The 14,121-nt window shown below is 46.9% G+C and overlaps 1 protein-coding gene across 1 annotated transcript; it reads right to left on the bottom strand.

Moving 5' to 3' along the window:
• Positions 1–5,193: 5,193 nt before the first annotated feature.
• LOC147003766 (uncharacterized) lies at positions 5,194–12,467 on the bottom strand. The gene is made up of 2 exons (XM_085839762.1): positions 12,172–12,467; positions 5,194–6,933 (listed from the first exon to the last, which is right to left on the bottom strand). Exon 2 carries the CDS (start codon positions 6,876–6,878, stop codon positions 5,232–5,234), a length of 1,647 nt encoding a protein of 548 aa, XP_085695888.1. The 5' UTR covers positions 6,879–6,933; positions 12,172–12,467; the 3' UTR covers positions 5,194–5,231.
• Between the last annotated feature and the right edge of the window lie 1,654 nt (positions 12,468–14,121).

The following is a 14,121-nucleotide window of genomic DNA, read 5'->3' as shown; positions in this document are numbered from 1 at the left end:
GAAAGAGAGGCCCATTGGTTGTGCAAACTTTATATGCCCCAGTACAGGGTAACGCCAGGGCCAAAAAATGGGAATGGGTGGGTAGGGAAGTGGGGGGGCGGGGAGGGTATGGGGGACTTTTGGGATAGCATTGGAAATGTAATTGAGGAAAATATGTAATAAAAATACTAAAAAAAATAAAAATGATTCAGCCCCTTTACAAATCTTATGCTCTGTTATAATCCTGGTGTTCCTCTGGGCTCAGACTCTGCCGGGTGTTGGGGCTGAGTAGAGTAGGTATCTCTGTGGGGGTGCTGCCAGAGTGCTTTGTGGATGTAAGCCAGGAAGGAGGATGCTGGGTAACACAGGAGATCTGCTCTCACTGTCTCTAGGTGGACACATCTGTACAATGCTGTATGGGATGAGCCCCTTCCCTATGTGGCCAAGGTTGCCAATGTAGGATGAGGATACACTTCCACACCAGACCTCACCCCATCTACATACCCCAGGGCTGCTTTTTGACACAGCTTTACCTCCAGTCTCTTCCCTGACATTCCTCAGAATGCCAGAATCAGACCCAGATATCAAAGCTGCTGAAAGTCCGTGGAATGCAGCTAGTAGGGTCACAGAGCATGCTGACAGGGGACTTTCCCTTAGGTCTCTCCCTCCATCTCAGTTGTGCACAATTCTCCTACCTCTCCCCTATCCCCTTATCTGTATCAAGGGCCCAAACAGTCTCTTGCCCACTACCCCAGAAATCAGCTTGGGTGTTCCAAGTGCCTCATTTCTCTGCTGTGGGGGCCATAACCCAGGGTTCTTCCACAGTTATAGACCAAATATCAACAAACTCAAGAGGCCTGATAGCATAGGGCTCTAGAGACAAATCTGTGGCCTTGGTAGGTTTCAAAAAGTGTTGGGCATCATTCCCTTAGGTTAAATTCAGTTCCTCCAGGTCTTCCCATACTGATGTCTGCTCTCCTTCCTGTTCCTGCAGAGGAAACCACTGGGAAGGGATGCTTTTCCTTACTCAAAGAGACACTGATGATACTGTCGTAGTGTCTTTGGCTACCTGAGGAAATGTAAGGTTTTGTGAAATACTAATTTCAGATAGAATTTTCTCATTATATTTCCCTCTCTCCCCACTCTCACCTCTCCCAACTCCCCTCTTTCCTTTTCTCCCCTTCTCTCAGTCATGGCCTTTCTATGGGGCCTAGGCTGATTTCAAACTTTCCATTTTTTTTCCCCACAGCCTCCCAAGTAGTTAGGGTTCCAGCAACCCAGCCTATAGCTTATTTTCAGCCTCAAGTCTGAACTCTGAAAGTCAAACAACTCTGCTACCATTTCACTGGGCAGGTGACCTGGATAGTTCTTCTTCAGCTTCTGTATTTGCAAAATAGAGACCGCACCTCCCCAGTTGAGAGTTATGGTATTCCCAGCACAGAACGAGAGCTCTGTGAGCAGTGGTGGGCTGTGCTCCATTTCTCTTTCTCCTGCTCATTTGATTCAGAGCTATGAAATCTCACATAGATAACAAAATGAAGTTAATAAAAGCAGTTCTTAGTGTACTGGCTGGGTTTTTTTTTGTGTGTGTGTGTGTGTGTCAACTTGACACAAGCTGGAGTTATAACAGAAAAAAGGAGTCTCAGCTGAGAAAATGCCTCCATGAGATCCAGCTATGGGGCATTTTCTCTTTCAGTCATCAAGTGGGGAGGGCCCATTGTGGGTGGGACCATCTCTGGGCTGGTAGTCTTGGGTTCTATAAGAAGGCAAACTGAGCAAGTCAGGGGAAGCAAGCCAGTAATAACATCCCTCCATGGCCTCTGCATCAGTTCCTGCCTTTCTGACCTGTGTGAGTTCCAGTCCTGACTTCCTTTGGTGATGAACAGCAATGTAGAAGTGTAAGCTGAATAAACCCTTTCCTCTCCAACTTGCTTCTTGGTCATGATGTTTGTGCAGGAATAGAAACCCTGAGTAAGACAGACAGTAAGGATGACACAAATCATGTTTTGTCTCGAGTTTTGGCGGAGAATAACTATTGAGTGGCTTTAAATATGGCTCTGAATAGCAAGCTCTCAATGGGAAAAACCCTGAGCTAAGGAAATAAAAGCAGCCTTTCTATATGTTGTTTCTAAAAGCCCTCTTGCTGGTTGGTGTCAGTCACCTGTGACAGTTGTTTGCATATCAAGAGACCAAGAAAATGATTAATTACAGAACATTGTCAACCATGTTGTGTTTGGGCAGAGTGATTAAATGAGAATTCTAATCCTGCAAGTCTACATCTGTAAATATCACACCTGAGCTGATGGTTATACAGCGACTTTGGTTGGGCTCCTGGATGGCGTCAGATGGGACCTCATTTCAAGTAGAAGCAAAATGTTTGGAACTTGCAGTCCCTTCTCCTTACTTGCTTCCCATCACTGTGACAAAGTACCTGAGATAATCATCTTAGGAAGAGGAAAGGTTCATTTTGACCCACAGTTTCAGAGGTTTCCATGGTTACTTGGGTCTGTTGTATCATGTTCATTTTTCTAGGAGCACATGGAACACTAGGAGAATGTCTGATTATCTCTTGGTAGCCAGGAAATAAGAGATCCTGGAAATAAGGGATCAGAGTTCCACTGTGCCTTTTGATGACCCAAATTCCTTCTAGTAGACCATGTCTCTTAAAGTTTCTACTACTGGATACCAAGCTACTAACACACAGTCTTCCAGGAACATCTTATATCCAAACTGCAGCATCCCTCTTTCCCTAGGGACAGAGGTGGGCATGGTAACCTGTTAAAATTCACCATTGGTCTGTGATCCAATCAGTTGTACCCACAGAATGCAGCTTTTGTAGTAACTTGAAAACAAGGAGGCCCAGGCAGCCTGCTGTCATTGCCTGGGTACCCTGGGCAGGAGGTGGGGGAGTATGCTCAGAAACCATGGTAGCTAGGCACCCCCTGCCCTTGCGTGTTTTTATCTGTCTGTCAGTATAATAACGTGCATCTGTAGAGCTGGCTCCATCTTCAGTTCTCTGTGAGGCCCCAGCAGTGGACATCCTTAGGGCCCTATTTGCAATTGATGTTTGAGTTGGGGCCATCTTCTGGGACTTATTGTGTCACCTGAGTATAGTTAGTGTCAGAATTAAGTTGAATTTCAGGACACTAAGTTGGCAGTGGAGAACTGGAAACTGTTTGGATGACAGCATAGAAGCTATAGAATATTAAAAGCTCAGAAATTGTATCACTTGGAAGACGGGGTGATAAAAATACAAATGGTAGAGCTCTCAGCTTTGAGCTGGTCATCACTAAGTTGACCATCTGTCTTCATCACTTCCCTATAGCTGTGACAAAACATAAGGACCAAGGAACTTATATGAGGAAGCCTTTAATTAGGCTGTGGTTTTAGAGCATGTTTCTCAATCTTCCTAGTGCCATGACCCTTGAATACAGTTTTTCACATTGTGGCGTCCCTGACCATAAGTTATTTTGTTGTTATGCCATAGCTATACTTTTGCTACTGTTATGAATTGCAACATAAATATCTGATATGAGACATTCACCCCTCTAAGGAGTCTCCACCCACAGGTTGAGGACTGCTGCTACAGAGAGACACCTATGCACACTCCAAGACCATAGCTACTGTATCATTGCTCCTAGATCTTAAAGAAAAGACCAGATAACCACCATCAAAAAGTAAGTTAAAGGTGACGTTTTCCCAAGTTCTGCCCTTTTGCAATTCTTGGGGACAATATATTCAGTATTAAGAACATTCTTCCCTATGGTACCCTACTGTCTTAGTTAGGGTTTTATTGCTGTTAAGAGATCCCGTGACCACAGCAACTCCTATAAAGGAAAACATTTAATTTGGCTGGCTTACTGTCCCGAGCTATTGTTCTCACCGGCAAGAACACACTTGGATGACTGGATTCTTTTGCAGCAAAAGCTTTTTTGCTTCTTCAGGAGGGAAGACCCAGAACCCGGAAAATGGTGCTGCTTATATAGCCCTCAGCGTGGCATGTCAGCACCTGATTTGTTGCTCGCCCATCACCTCATTACTATGCCCCGATATGGGCAGTGACTTGGTGTGAATTCACTCTTGCACCTGCGCACAAGGCTTGTTTACTAGTTAGGCACGGCGGAAGCCAGCACCATCTTGTAATGGCGATTGCTCACGGCTCTCCACATCTCTGCATTTGGTTTATTAAAATGAGGCTGGACTAGGTCTGTGTAATTATGTCCATCCGCTGTGGCTCCTGTCTTAGGTCGTTCCTCTAATGTCACAGCCTATCCCGTCATAGGGTAACCCTATCACCAATGGGCCCCGTGTCTTAGGTTGATCTGTGCATGAGGAAAGTTGCCCGTCCCTGGATACCGCAGTGCTATGTGACAGTAACTGCTAAATGACCTAGGGCGAACTCTACCAAAGAGGCCAGCCAAAAAATGAAGAACTCAAATGCTGACTAATCCTTGAGCATAGATAGCCAGATTTCAGGGGAGTCCCCTTGTTCAATGGCCGCAAGTGCTTGAGCAATGATGACCTTGTCACATGTTTGTTGGGCTCTGAGCTTGCAAACCAACCAGAGCATGAACACAAGTCCACAGCAGATGGCAGTACCAAATAAACCTACCCCCACCTGTGAGTGTTCTCTGAATCGCCCGCGAATGAGGACACCACACACAATAGGGTTCTTCTGCAGTAAGCTTTATGCGTCTTGAGAGGGAGAGCATAAGCTTCACAACCGGAGACCCCAGGCAGTCCCAGCCCCTCCTTTTTATAGGAATTCTCCCCGCCTCGGACGTAGCAAGCCATGATTGGCTCAACACTGATCACCCCATCCCTGAGGCGGAGCTGCCCGGGGCGGGGATTTCCAGCGCAGGCGCAAACTAGGTGTTTACTAGTTGGTGCTGAGGAAATGACTCAGCACCGGAAGATTAGCGGCGCCCCACATCTCCCCCTTTTTTGTCTAATAAAACCAACTGGACACCCAGTATGAGAGGACGGGAACATTGGCCGAATCCTCTTACTCAGAGATGTAAGAACTATGTCCGCAAGCAACAACTAGGCTTGAGTGGGACCCGAAGTTGCTCCGACCTGTCCCTCTGCCATTTTTTCGAGGAGGGGAAGACTAGGGCAGGAAACCCCCACTAGACGGCATATTCCCCAGGTGGGACGGGGGGACCACCTGTGCGATGCATTGCTCTACAATCCTCTAGGGCTGCTGAAGCTCACCCGCTAAAGCGCGGGCAGCCAGCGACCAGTGGTGCAAATCAATTTTGTTTAAGCGCCGCCAACCATACCTGTGCAGATTGCCCCTGCTCCAGGGCAGCAAGCGCCTGGGATATCATGATTTTGTCTCTATTGTTTTTCTTATATAATTTGCAGATTAACCCTAAGCTAAGTGCCAGTCCAAAGCAGAGGAGGATTCCGAATAAGCCCACCCCCACCCATTCTTTAAAATAAGAGAAGGCCGATGAAATCCAGGACGCGAAGCCTTCAGTCAGGGAAAAATCAAGTCGCGTGGAGTTGATCTCTACTATAGCCATCCGAAGCTCTTGGAGAGTCTGATCAAATTCCATCGACCAATTATTTCTCAGCTGTAAGGACAAATTCTTAGAAAGGTTTGCAGCACGGGTAAAATTTTTAAATTGTATGGAGGTAATACAGAGGCCTGGCAGTTTCATTTCACATCCCAATTGGGCAATTTGCCAAAGAATGTCTATTTGTTCTTGAACCAAGTCTATACGTTGGTTCACCAATAACAGACCCCCCTGTAATTGGGAGTATGCGAAATGCCCCTTATCCATGGCTACAGTGATTGAGGCCGAGAGTTGGTTGATGGTATCGGCCGTTTGTATTGTCCCGCTCAAAGCTAACGCAGAGGCGGTAACCGAGGCAGTGATCCCCACTGCCGCTAAGGTACCAACTATAACTGCCGATACTCCAAAATCTCTTTTTTCTCTAAACAAGGCCAAAGAGCTGGGCGCCACCACCGGGACCGGAATAAATCGGGGCAAGCGCATTATCAAAGCTAAAGGAAATTTAGTAGCATTCCAGCACATCACATAATAACAGGCATTCTCACTACAATTTAACTGACTAAAATCATGTGAGCTGGTGGAATTACTAACTACCCATAAAAAAGGGGGCCAAACGCATACAGGCACCGGCCCAAAATCCTTAGTCTGTTGGAAGGCCCAGGGGGACTCATCGCCAAATGACTGTGAGCACAATACCCCCTTTCTAATACGTGCTCCTTGCACAAAGCCTATGGGGGTTAAATCTGTGCAACTGCCATTAAGGCCGCACAGCAACCACAAATCAAAAGGGTTGCCGGTGGCCCTGGGGTTATCCAGACCATTGAGTTTTGCAATATGGAATGATCCATTGGCCAGAGGGGGAGAAAAGGTAAAGTGATTCCCAATAGTCCCTGTTCTGCGAGATTGGCAACCGGACCATGGTAAGATTGACAATGTCTCTTCCTTGGTAGAGCAAAAGGGTGCCAATTTGGGTTGTTTAACAAGTTGGATAATGCTTTTAGGCCAAACTGCTATAATTGAAGTTGCATTTGCACACCAGTGGGTTCCATTAGCGGCCCATACATTGGAAATGAGTGTAGAGACCTGTGACAATAACCCAATACAGTAATTTGATGGGTTGCCGCTGATGAAACACAAGCTCCCTTTAAATATAAAGGTTCTATTATCTATTACCCGTTCAGCTTGTGGGTCCCATGGTAAATATGGTAAACCTAAGGTATCTTCGGTCACAAACAAGCGGGGGAATACTTGCGCATCATGTGTCACTGGCATTGGCAGCGGGAACGTCGACATTATTCCCCATCGGAGCTCCTCCCGTTTGGATGTCACTTGCAGGGGCAGGGTGATTCCCAATATCAGCAGGGCGATCTTCATCATCTTGGGGTATTGATCGTGTTAGTCTTTCTGGGACCCAGAATGGATTTTGTTCGTTCTGCGGGAAAACACAAACAGCTCCCCTGGATCTTATTAGAATAGGATCCGGGCCTCTCCATTTGTTGGTTAAGACATCTTTCCATTTTATTAATTCTTTGGGTCTAGTTGGTTCAGAACAATGTCGTTCTGCCGCAGTATGGCCGTGTGCGTCAAGATTTAAAAAATTGAGGGTGAATAGTGCCAATGACACAGACACTTTTGGCGTACGGGGTATAGCTTCATCAGCGCCCCCTTTTTGTTTAACAACATAAGATTTAAGGGTCCGATGTGCTCTCTCAACAATGCCTTGACCTTGTGGGTTATATGGGATACCAGTTAGATGCGTTACTCCCATTTGGCGACAAAAGCTTTGAAATTTTTGTGAAGTATAAGCTGGTCCGTTATCAGTTTTAATAAATTTAGGTTGTCCCCAAGCGCTCCAAGCCTCGAGGCAGTGTTGGATCGCATGTGTTGCCTTTTCTCCCACATGGGGAGATGCAAAAATAATGCCAGAGCAGGTATCAACGGACACATGAAGATATTGTAATTTGCCAAAGGAGGGGACATGTGTGACATCCATTTGCCATATTTGTAAAGGCTGAACGCCGCGGGGGTTGATCCCCACATGAGGGAGGGGCAGAAATTCACAGCAATTTTGGCAGCTAGTGACGATGTCACGAGCTTCTTTCCTAGTCAAGGAGAAGCGACGGCGCAACGTTTCTGCCGTTACATGAAAGCGATTGTGGAATCCTTTTGCAGCTTCCACAGAGGATGACAGGGCTGTGGCTATTAATTTGGTGGCTTTGTCTGCCAAGTCATTACCCAGGGACATGGGGCCAGGTAGGCCTGAATGAGCCCTGATATGAGTGATGAAAACTGGGAATTTTCTTTGAAGCAACACTGATTGTATTTCTTGAAAAATTTGTGCTAAAGTGCTAGAGGGTTTGATTACTCCAGCCACCTCCAGCAAGTTTACTGCATTTACTACATAACTAGAGTCTGACACAATATTGAGGGGTTCAGAGAAGGTTTTTAATACCTCCAGAACCACTAGACACTCTATTACTTGAGGTGATGCTTCTTTATATTGTTTGGAACATATTTTGCCATTGACCACAAAGGCCCCTACACCATTCTTGGAGCCATCGGTATACACCATGAGCCCTTCCTTAATTGGGTTTCTTACCGTTACCTGCGGGAACACAATTGACTGGCTCTGGGCAAAGTGTAGGATCGGGTGTTTGGGATAGTGATTGTCTATGCTTCCAGGGAAAGTTGTAACTAGTATAGCCCAGTCATTAGATGTGGCGGCCAAGGTCTGAACTTGCACAGAGGTATAAGGCACCACCAAGAGGTGGGGGCTACGCCCGAAATGGGTGATGGCTGCTTTATAGCCTCTGAGTGCAAGCTGAGCTATGGCTTCAGGATACCAATGTATTATTTTTGCTGGGGATACATTTGGGTGAACCCATAGCAGGGGCCCATTCTGCCAAAGAACGGCAGTTGGCAAATGGGCAGTTTGTAAGACACACAGACTAAAGGGTTGTGATTCTTCGATACGGAGCAGCTGTGCTTGTGCCAGGGCCATTTCCACCTTTTGTAGGGCCAGATCAGCAGCTGGAGTCAATGTTCGGGGGGACGTGATGTGCGAATCTCCTTCTAAGATATTGAACAAAGATCTTAATTCCGAAGTGGGGATTTTTAAAAAGGGTCTAAGCCAGTTAATGTCCCCCAACAATTTCTGAAAATCATTTAGGGTATGGAGGTGGTCCCTTCTTATCTCTAATTTTTGAGGTATGATGTTATTTGGTGTCACCATGGTACCCAGGAACTGTCCAGTATTTGAAATTTGGACCTTTTCTACAGCTATTTGAAGTCCCCATTGACTCAAAGTTTTAAGTAAAAGGGGGTAGGCCCTTTGAAGCAGGCCAAGGTCCTTGTGGCACAGAAGGATGTCATCCATATAATGGAGCATGACTAACGAGGGAAATTGATCCCTTACTGGAGAAAGGGCCTCCTGCACATAAAGTTGGCACATAGTAGGGCTGTTGGACATTCCTTGTGGTAGAACCTTCCATTGGTACCTTTTATCGGGTTCCATATGATTAACAGAGGGTATGGTGAAAGCAAATCTGGGCCTATCTATTGGACATAGAGGTATAGAAAAGAAACAGTCTTTAATATCTATTATAATCAAATTCCAACCCCTGGGCAGGGCGGAGAGCACAGGAAGGCCTCTTTGCACAGGGCCAAACAAATGCATTTGTTCATTAATGGCTCTAAGGTCATGGAGCAACCTCCATTTCCCTGATCTTTTCTTAATAACAAATATGGGAGTATTCCAGGGGGAGGTAGAAGGTTCTATATGATCCAATTTTAGTTGTTCATTTACTAATTGTATTGTGGCCTCCATTTTTTCAGAGGATAGGGGCCATTGAGGGACCCACACCGGGTCCTCTGTTTTCCACGGTATAGGCCGAACCATCCCCATGGCCCCTAGGAAAAACCCAGTCCTTGTCGGGCTATATTTCCTACTGGTGAAATAGGCTCAATTCCTCCTTGCTCTGACCGTCCTAATCCTTTACCTGTCCTGTAGCCCATCTTTAGCATCATGTTTTTTGCCTTGTTCAAGCCTTCCCCCAACACAATTTTTTCATTGGACAGGGTTAGGCCCAAATGTTGCATAATGTCTCTCCCCCAAAGGTTTACTGGGAGCGGGAGCACATAAGGTTCAAACTTACCCTTTTGTCCTTCAGGAGCCTTCCAAGTCAAACTCATTGAGCTTATGGCAGGGCATGAATGATATCCCAGGCCTTGTAGAGAGTGGGACGATTTTGTAGTGGGCCAAGCTTTTGGCCACCAGTGCGTGGATATAATACTTTTGTCTGCCCCGGTATCAAGAATACCTTCAAACCTTTTTCCATTTACTTCGAGGCAGAGTTTGGGCCTTTCATTCAGGGATACAACAAGGTAAGCTGAATCAGTTCCTGACGACCCCATCGTTTTGGGACTGGGGCCTGGGGAGCCCTCCCAGAGGGTGTCGGGGAGGAGCAGCAATTGAGCTATCCTATCTCCTGCACTGATGGAAAACACGCCCCTGGGGCTGGAACATAAGACCTGTATTTCGGGGGAATGTAGGTGGTCAACAACCCCAGGATGGACCACTAGGCCCCGTAAGGTGAGTGATCCTCGTCCGAGGATAAGGCCCATGGTCCCAGGGGGCAAAGGTGACATTGGCTCTATAGGTACTGGTTGGATACTCATTTGGGGCATTAGTAGGAGGTCGGAGGCGGCGCGCAGGTCCACCCTTGTGGGTCTTCCTGGGTCGCTTCTTCCGCCATCCCGGAGGTTCTGACAAACCGGTTCCCATATCTTTGAGGGCCCTGGGACCGTGGGCCCAATGACCCGTTTTTTGACACATTGGGAGCAGGAACATTTAATGGAGGCAAAAGCCTTCCCTGTATATCTCGCACTGAGCGACATTGATCTGCTCTATGGTACCCTTTACCACACCTCGTGCAGAGGGTCAAGACCCCCCCTTTCTTTTCTGGGGCTTTGCAATCTCTTTTGAAATGTCCAGGCTTACCGCAATTAAAACAGGTCCGTTCACCGGTCTTCTTTTGTGGAGGATGCTTTTGTGCTAACATGATGGCGGCCGCGAGGCCAGTATTGCTAAGTGGACCTCCAATCTCTCTACACACTCTTAGCCATTCTTGCAACCCTTTTGATTTTCTAGGAGCAATGGCATTCCTGCATTCCTGGGTGGCTTGTTCAAAAATCAGTTGCTCAATAAAGGGTCCTATCCCCTCTGGGTCCCCAAAGATTTTTCCTGCCGCCTCCATCATGCGTGCGACGAAGTCGGCAAAGGGCTCCTGGGGCCCTTGAACAATTTTTGTAAGCTGATTGGTGGTTTCTCCCTTGCGATTAAGTGACTTCCAGGCCCGTATGGCTGTGCTGGAAATCTGGGCGTACGCCCCCCAATGGTAATTAATTTGATCTGCGGCCCACGGGCCTTGGCCTGTTAAAAGGTCAAATGTCCAATCCCGCTGCTCTTGCGTAAGGGCTATTGCGTTGGCCCTGGCCTGGGACTGGGCTGCCTCATGCCACAAGGCTTTCCATTCTATGTATTGTCCCATAGTAGGCAAGGCGGCCTTAACCACCATTTGCCAATCACTAGGTGTCATGGCAGTTTGTGCCATTCTTTCAAGAATCATAACAGTAAAATTAGCATTGGGACCATATTTTCTTACTGATTCTGCAAGATCTTTTATCTGACTATAGTCTACAGGAGCGTAGATTCTCCCCCCTTCCTGCTCATAAACAGGAAACGCTAATTGTAGCTTGCGGAGGATCTTTTGGGGAAAAAAGGAAGTTGTGGATGACCGGGCCTCATAAGGTGGGGGAGCGGAGGGAATGGCGGCAGCCAACAATCTCCTATCCTTAGAGGAGACACCGGACGCAGGCTTACTTGACTTAGGTCGCCCGCCTTCATCTGGGTGATACCTTTCTCCTTTAGATCTAACTGCTTCTTCTTCTAACTCGCCCTCTTCCTCCGAGGTCAGTTTACTGTCCTCGGTTTCAGAAGAATCCGAAGTATCTCTTAGGTGGAGGGCAGCCAGTTCTCGGGTCGGATATAACCCGGGCTTGCTGCTCCCCTTCTCTCCCTTTCTATTTCTCCCGGGAGGTCCTTTTTCACTTCCCTTTTTTGCCTTTTTTACGGTTTTTGTGCGCACACCCATCCTCTCACTACGCTCGGATTCTGACATACCTTCCTGCATAGCTTCTAAAACCTTTTGCCCTTTCTTTCGCTCCTCCTCACAGGCCTCATCTTCAAGACAACTCTTAACTAGTTTCCATATGGCCTTAACTCCCAACCTGAGGTCTGAACAGGTTTCTAGATCGTTGCCTAGCTTATTCCATGACGGCAGTGTCAGAGATCCTGACACCGCATACCAGGGAGCTACTCGATCAACTTCCTCAACAAAGCGGCGAAGAACTCTATCCCCAAGCTTCAGGTCCCTTCTTTTGAGAAGTTCTTTTAATGAAGTTTGTACTGATTGAGAAGCCCCCATGATACTCTAAAGGAGACTGCAATTAAGAACTTCAATTTAACACAACCTTCTATGTTCACAAAAGAAGAGGGCTAGGAACCATACAACCAAGGCCACGAGGACGATAATTAAAGCCTCGGGCAATCCCTCCCACGGCCCAGTTAGTTGAAGGGAGTGCGAAAGGGTCAGGTAAAATTCAGGCATACCTTTCCGAGACGTAGTTCCTGCAGTTCTGGACCCTCCCCGTCACCGAGGGATCTCCGACGGTGCTCGCGATGTTCTTCTGTTCTTCGTTTTCCCGGGATTTCGGCACCAGATGTGAGTGTTCTCTGAATCGCCCGCGAATGAGGACACCACACACAATAGGGTTCTTCTGCAGTAAGCTTTATGCGTCTTGAGAGGGAGAGCATAAGCTTCACAACCGGAGACCCCAGGCAGTCCCAGCCCCTCCTTTTTATAGGAATTCTCCCCGCCTCGGACGTAGCAAGCCATGATTGGCTCAACACTGATCACCCCATCCCTGAGGCAGAGCTGCCCGGGGCGGGGATTTCCAGCGCAGGCGCAAACTAGGTGTTTACTAGTTGGTGCTGAGGAAATGACTCAGCACCGGAAGATTAGCGGCGCCCCACACCCACCCATTCCTTAAAATAAGAAAATGCAGATGAAATCCAGGAGGAGAGGCACTCTGTCAATGACAGGTCCACTTGCGTTGAGTTGATCCTTAAAACTGCCGCCCTCAGGGCCTCAAGAGTCTAATCAAACCCCTCGGACCAATTTCCTGCAAAATACAAGGAGAGCTGTCTAGACAGATTAGCTGCACGAGTAAAATTTTCATATTGGACACTGGTAATACACAGAGTGCCCAATTTTCTTTCACAACCCAACAGGGCCAACTGGTATAGGACGCCTATCTGTTCCTCAACCAGGTCAAGGCGCTGATTCAAAATCATCAGCCCTCACTTCAACTGGGCACTAGCAGAAGTTTGGACATTGATGGCATCAGTCAGATTGACTGAAAGCTGATTTAATTTTGTGCCTGTTTGGACCGTACTAGCCATAGCGTACCCTGCAGCTGTAGCAGCAGCTGCACTGGCTGAAATTGCTATGATCATGGCAGCAGTAATGCCAAAATCTCTTTTTTGTCGAAACAGGGATAAGGTGGAGGGTGTTTCCACTGGAACAGGGATCCAACGTGGGATCCAGGCCACCATGGTGCGGGTGTCCTTTGTTACATCCCAACATTGAGAAATCCAACAGGAATTATTTACACAGCTTTCAAATGAATCATTAGACAAAATAAACAAAAAGGGAGGATAGACACATACTGGAGTCGATATATAGCTGGTTGGATTAATGTGTGTCTTATTTAAACCAGAGATTTCTTCAGTATGAATTATATATTATTTTGTTGGTCCATATGCCCCAATCAGGGTATAATTGGAGAGACCAGTGTAAATGGCCTTTCCTACAGCACCTCCTTTTAAGAAAACAAGAGGATTAAGATCTGTACAGCTTCCATTAATTCCACAAAGTAGCCATTTGCGATAAGGGCTCATTCTGCCGTCCTGCAAGAAGAGGCCTGTTCTCATTACAAACTCTTCTTCAGGCCCAAACAACATATTGGGGGAGAAGGTAAAATATTTGTGTTCATCAATCCATCTGGCTACAGACGACTGGCAGTCTGACCATGGTGGCAACTCCCCTACATCCTCTCCACCACAATGAGGAGCAATTCTGGGCTGACGAGGACACTCCGTCTCATTCCAATTGGGAGACAGGAATGTACCGTTTAGCCAGACTGTCGATTGCCACCAAAACCATGTAACATGAATAATATCATTGTTTCCTTTTCCTCGGGTTTGGGTGAAATTTACAGTCCCACTATCCAAAAATGATCCTAACATACGGATTCTGAGCTGAATACAGTCCCCCTTTTGCGATAATTGAAAACATAGGGAACCCTGTTCTTGGAGGGAGCGATTTTCTCCTAACGGGACCTGTAAAGGGTCAAATGGCAAATATGGTAAGTCCAGTTTTTTATTAGTAGTAAAGAATTTTGGAAAAACTATAGCATCATGGCGAACTGGCATTGGTTTAGGGAAAGCCGAGAGAATGGCCCATCTCAGTTCGCCCATCATACTAGGAACCTGAGACAA

The sequence above is a fragment of the Mus caroli genome, unplaced genomic scaffold, assembly GCF_978045245.1.
Source record: "Mus caroli unplaced genomic scaffold, Mus_caroli_1 scaffold_7, whole genome shotgun sequence".
NCBI lineage: Eukaryota > Metazoa > Chordata > Mammalia > Rodentia > Muridae > Mus > Mus caroli.
The sequence above is the reverse complement of the archived record's forward strand: the minus strand, read 5'-3'. Positions and strand labels throughout refer to the sequence as shown.

Coding starts and splice junctions, on each gene's coding strand:
- LOC147003766 (XM_085839762.1), bottom strand. CDS start 6,878: ATGATGAAGATCGCCCTGCTGATATTGGGAATCACCCTGCCCCTGCAA.